General features: G+C 60.7%; 1 protein-coding gene across 1 annotated transcript; it reads right to left on the bottom strand.

Moving 5' to 3' along the window:
* Nucleotides 1–215: 215 nt before the first annotated feature.
* LOC128943521 (serine/threonine-protein kinase pim-1-like) lies at nt 216–2,212 on the bottom strand (the record flags this gene model as incomplete). Its single annotated transcript, XM_054286439.1, has 5 exons — nt 216–322; nt 565–741; nt 1,357–1,723; nt 1,929–1,979; nt 2,093–2,212. Coding segments are annotated over 5 exons (822 nt in total), but the record flags the coding sequence as incomplete, so codon positions are not given.
* Between the last annotated feature and the right edge of the window lie 3,517 nt (nt 2,213–5,729).

Below are 5,729 nucleotides of genomic sequence, written 5' to 3'. Positions count from 1 at the left end.
CCAGGGGGGATGGTGGCCACCAGTGCTTGCCACACCAGGTCTGCAGCTGAGCTCCAGCCCAAGAGCTGCATATTCCCTTCTGCTGACCCCTGCTCAAAGCTACAGGCAGGACAAAACCAGCCTGGTTTGCTTTGCCACTGATTGCCAAGAGATGCATGGAGCTGGTACCTGCCAGGCCCCTGGATCCAACTGTGCACACGGATCTCTCCCATCTTCTAGGGCAGAGGAACACCCTTCACCCAAGGATGACAGAAAAGATCTTCTAAGGATGGCCTCTCCGAGGGCTGCATGGACAAACACCTCTTAATGATATCCTGGCACTCTGGAGAGAGAAACCAGAAATCACCAGTCAGTTGGAGAAGTTGCCCTCCCGTTCCCATGCCCAGACCATGCTGGGTGTGCTCAGAGCTGGGCCTAAACTTCCCCATGGATGCTCTGTTTGGAGGACAGCAGGAGAGCAGGACATGTGCCACCTCCTCAGCAGCTGCCAGAGCGGGATGCCCATGAGCCTGCTCCTGTCTCCCAGCACTGGTATTGCCCCCGTGCCCAGAGATGAGGATCCACCTTGAGAGAGCCATTGTGGGAACAAGATCCGCCCCCAGATGATCTCCTGGCCCCTCCTGAACAGGTGTTTCCCCATGACCAGGTGACACAGCAGGAGGCCCAGGGACCAGATTGTGGCTGCCTCGCCATGGTAGCGTTGGTGCTGGATCCACTCTGGTGGGCTATAGGACAGGGTTCCTGTGGAACACAGAAAGAGATCAGCAGGGGGATGCTGCTGCTCCCAGAGCCTGGCCCCAGCATCCCTGGGCATGTGGGGGCTGCCCCAGAGGCACACGGGGTGAGCGCTGCCCTCTCGCCAGCACCTGGGACTTGTGCACAAACTCGGGGCTGGAAAAGAAGCCACTGGTCCTGGAAGAGGGCAGAAGAGACCCTAGGAAGGCCCAACCATGACACACAAAGGAAAAACCCACCCAGTAGTGGAGAAAACCCACTCTCCTCCCCACATGCATGGCCCCCAAAAATGTTAATAAGCCAAGACAACCAAGGGGAGTGGAGCTGTCCAAGCCCTTCCTCGCCTGCATACCAAACCATCCAGGGCATGGGGTCAGACCCCCCTCTCTGCTACCCCCATGGGGGTTTGTGTCGGGCTGGCTGCCCCAGCTCCAGCCCCAGCCCAGGCCACAGTGGGTGCTGAAGGCTGTCAGCAGGGCTGGGAGCTGGCCCCCCTCGCACCCCACCCAAATCAACTTGGCTCCAGCATCAATCCCATCACGGCTGCAATAGGGGGAAGCCCCAGTGCTGCACCCAGGCTGGGCCACGAGATGCCCAGGAGCACCCCCTGCGAGGGCTCACCTGCAAACTGGGTGTAGGCTGTGTCTTGGAGGAAGGCGCCACAGCCAAAGTCGATCAGTTTCAGCTGCCCACTGGCCAGGTCGAGCAGAATGTTCTCGGGCTTGATGTCCCGGTGCAGGACCCCGCAGCTGGTGCAGTGCCGCACGGCCTCCAGCACCTGGCGGAACAGCCCCCGCGCCTCCTCCTCGGGCAGGAACCCCCGCTCCGCCAGGAAACCCGAGAGTTCCTGGCACCGCTCCGGACGCTCCAGCACCAGCAGGAAGCTGTCGGGGAGCTCAGGCCACTCCAGGAGCTGAATGACACCGCCACAGCCACGGGACACCTTGGCCAGCAGCACGATCTCCAGCGGGGCGCTGGTGCCGTCGGGCTGCGTGAGGAGCGCGGTGCCGTCAGTAGGGCTGAGGCCGTGCCGGGGCTCTGGCAGCCCTCAGGCAGCCCGGGATGCTCTGCACGCCCCGCTCAGCCCACGCCCGCTCTCCCCGCAGGGCTCACGGCGGCTCCCACCCTGCCGGGGCCTCGGCTCCTCGCCGCCTGGCACGGCCCGGCTTCTGCCGCTGGTCCCGCTCACTCACCAGCTCGCCCCAGTGCCGGACGCGATCCCGCGGCACGCATTTGATGGCCACCTGCGAGCGAGGGAGAGCAGTGGGCTGAGCTCGCCACCCGTCCCGCCGCGCCCCGACCTTCTCCTCCTCCTCCGCCCCCTCCTCCCGCGCCCGCCGCCGGCCCCGCCGCTCACCGGAGCGCCGTCCGAGAGCCGCGTGGCCGCGAAGACGCTGCCAAAGCCGCCGCGTCCCAGCAGCGATCCCAGCCGGTACCGCTCCTGCAGGGCCTCCTGCGCCTTCCCTGCGGGCGGGACGCGGCTGTCAGCGCTCGGCTCGGGGCCATCAACGACCCCCGAGCGCCCCTCAGCCGCCCCGGGCCCGGCATCCTCACCCGCCCCGGGCCCCGGCGGCTTGGGGCCGGAGGCCGCGCTGCCGAGCGGCGGAGCTCGGGCCGGGGAAGCCGCAGCGGAGGCGGCGGGAGCGGCCGCCCTGCGTGTGTCCTCCGCGGGCCCCGGGAGGAGCCGGGACCGGGGCCGCGGTCGGGACTGGAGCCTGCCACGGATCCGGGGCCGGGCTCGGGCCAGGCGGAGCTGAAGGGCGGCGATGCCGCCCACGCACCAGGCACTGATGCCCGCCCAGCAGCGCCACCGCCAGTACGGCCAGAGCCGGGAGCAGGCGAGACCGCGGCGGGACGGCCGCGGCCGGGCACGGGGCAGCCCCGCCCGGGGCCGGGGGCGGGCTGGGGGCATGGCCCGGCCCGGCAGAGGAGAGGGAGGCGGGGAGAGGAGAGGGACGCCGGGCAAGGGACCCCGAGACAAGGGTGCCCGACAGCGGGAGAGAGAGAGAAGAATGAGAATGAGAGTGAGAATGAGAATGAGAATGAGAATGAGAATGAGAATGAGAATGAGAAGCAGTGTTTAGGGTCTGTGCTCTTTTTGCTGCCGACGCTGTTGCTGCTGCTGCTGCCGCTGCTGCCGCTGCTGCAACTGAGGCACCGGGGCCGTTCGTCCCCGTGTCCGTTCCCCGCTCGCCCCACGAGCCCCACGTTCGAGCCCCGCGCGCCCTGGGGACAGCCTCTCCGTCTGCCCAAACACGGCAACTTTGCAGCCTTGAGCCCGGATGCAGAGCCCTGACTCCTGCGCACTGGCACAGCGATCCCCTCGCCTGCTGCTGTGCATTGTCCTTGCTAAGGGTCAAACACTGTTGGGGCACCTTCCCTTGGGGTAGGATTCCTACCTGACCCAAGCACTGCACTTACATGTCCAGTGTTGCTTTCCAGTAAAAACAGGAGAAGGAAAACTGTGTGTGGCTCATGGTATTTTAGAAGGCCTAAAAATCCCTAAGTCACTGATCTTAGAGGTGAGGTACATCTGGAATTACTGGGATGCAACATGGAAAAGGGGAGCATAGAAATAAATAGAGGAAAACATCTTGGATTGTTTCTTCCATTTTCATTTCACTTCTGGAAAGCTGTTTCAGTTTTCCAGGAATCTTCTCCTGTCTGCTCTTCCCAAGAATCTCTCCTGGAGAACAACGTCAAGCTTCTGTCACAAGATTTGCCACCAGGAAATTATGCCACTGGTGCAATTTTCATTGTGACAGTTTGTGCTGGCTTAGGGCAAATTTTGGGAGGAAATCTCCAAAAGGAATCCATCTAGAAAGGAAGTTCAAGCAGCCCCTACCCCTACTAGTTCAGGAAAAGACTTCCCTGGAGAAAAGTGAAAAAAACCCCAGTTTATTAAACAAGTAAAGTATTCACAAGCATGAAAAATGAATAATATTAAATAAAACCTCGGATAGTGCTGAAGAGATGGAAAATTCAGAAAGTCCTTTTTGTGGGTTGTAGTTGACTCACTCGGTCTCTTCTAAGTCCCTCTGGTTCTGGAATGCAGCGTCCCAGAGCTCAGGGGGCCACAGGTGTGAGCTGCCGGTGTTTGTCTGGGTTTTCAGTCCAGAGCAGGTTTAAACAGTTCCAAGAAAAAGGAAAGTCACAGTCCGAGGAACTTCTCTTCCTAAGCTAGCTAAAACCAAATTGCTAGACCTGGGTTGTGAAGGCATCGGGAAATTTCCAAATCTGGGCACTGGCGGTCTCAGCAAACACTAGATCTGGATGGTGCTGGAGTCAGAACCTTGAAATTTCCAAATTTTAGATTTCTGTGCAAGCAAATCACTGGACTTGGGCTGTGCGGGCACCAGGAAATTTCCAAATCTGGGTACTGGGGCAGCAAACACAAGATATGGGAGGTGCCAGACCCAGTAGCAGGAAGTTGCCAGGTTTTGGATTTCTGTGCCAGCAAATTGCTGCACTTGGGCTGTGCCAGAATAGGGAAATTTTCAGGTCAAGGCACTGGCAGTGCCAGCAAACCCCACATTTCAGGAAGGATTGGATCTGGACCCTTCCCTTCCCTTCCCTTCCCTTCCCTTCCCTTCCCTTCCCTTCCCTTCCCTTCCCTTCCTCCACAAGGTGCGAGAGGGGCCGGATAGCAGCCAGGCATAAAGGGACCTGCAGGACTGATGGACAGCAGGCTGGACAGGAGCCAACAGTGTGCCCAGGTGGCCAAGAAGGCCAATGGCTCCTGGCCTGGATCAGGAATGGTGTGGCCAGCAGGAGCAGGGCAGGGATTCTTCCCCTGTGCTCAGCACTGCTTGGGAAGCACCTCAAGTGCTGTTTGCAGTTCTGGTGCCCCCAATTCAGGAAGGACATGGAGGGGCTGGAGCGTGTCCAGAGAAGGGCAACAAGGCTGGGGAGGGATCAGGAGCACAAGTGCTGTGAGGAGTTGCTGAGGAAGCTGAGGTTGTTAATCCTGGAGAAGAGGAGGCTCAGGGGAGACAAGGCGGTATCAGGGCACAGGGTGGTTTTCATGTTCTCCATGGCCTATTCCACCCTTGCTGATTCTGGGATTCTCTGGAACCACCCTTGGAGCAGTTGCAGGATGAGCCCTGGGCCCCCTCTTGAGAAGCTGCAGCAGCCCAGGTCCCTCAGCTTCTCCTGCCAGCCCCAAAGCCCATCCTGTCAGTCCTGCAGAGCCTCTGCACTCCTCCTCACTGCCCAGAACAGGGAGCCCCAGAGCCAGACACAGCAGCCCAGATGTGCCTCTCTGGCCTGGGGTGCCTCTGGCAAGGGAGCAGCACCAGGCACTGCAGGAGCCTGCAGACAATTCCTGCAGCACTTGTAGGATGATTCTGCTCCCCAAGGGATGTTCCCATGGGGCCAAGTCAGGAACTGCAATGGGGAGTGGGGCCAGAGAGAAAAGGGCAAACAGGGATGAGCTGTTTGCAGGGGAGGGAAGAGGGGTGGGCAATAGGAAGAAATTTGCAGCAGGAAGAGGAAAGAAAGCAAAGGTGAAGCCAAGGAAATGCTCATGGCAGTTTGGGGGTCGCTGCCAGGCAGCCCTGGCTCTGAGCAACAGCGTCTGCAGTGGGACAGGAAACTCCCAGCTGATGGGAACAAACTTTCTGGCTGACTGCAGAGGCCAGGACAAAGCTGAGTGGTTTCCCTGCTGTCCCCCAGCCCTTGCTGGCCCCAGGGGCTGATGGCATTTGTGCTCCCTCAGGTTCATGTCCCCACAGCGACAGCATGGGGGTGCTCCCTCTGCTCTGTGCAATGCAAACAGGGGCTGCTGAGCCAGTGCTGCCGTGTCTGTGCCTGCAAGGATGGGGCACCTGTGTGAGCTGGGGGAGAGGCCAGGGCTGCAGAGGGGGGATGTTGTTGGCAGCTCCATGAGGATGCTCTGGTACGCTGTCCTGGGCTGTCCAGCACACTGGGGATGGATCAGCCCCTGCTCTGCTGCTCCTTCCCATCTCCCCCAGGGCCCCTGCAGAGCCCCAGCC

This window comes from Melozone crissalis, unplaced genomic scaffold (genome assembly GCF_028551555.1).
Source record: "Melozone crissalis strain CALT ecotype California unplaced genomic scaffold, PUWL_Pcris_2 ptg000046l_1, whole genome shotgun sequence".
Classification (NCBI taxonomy): Eukaryota; Metazoa; Chordata; class Aves; order Passeriformes; family Passerellidae; genus Melozone; species Melozone crissalis.
This window is presented reverse-complemented; position numbering and strand designations above follow the sequence as displayed.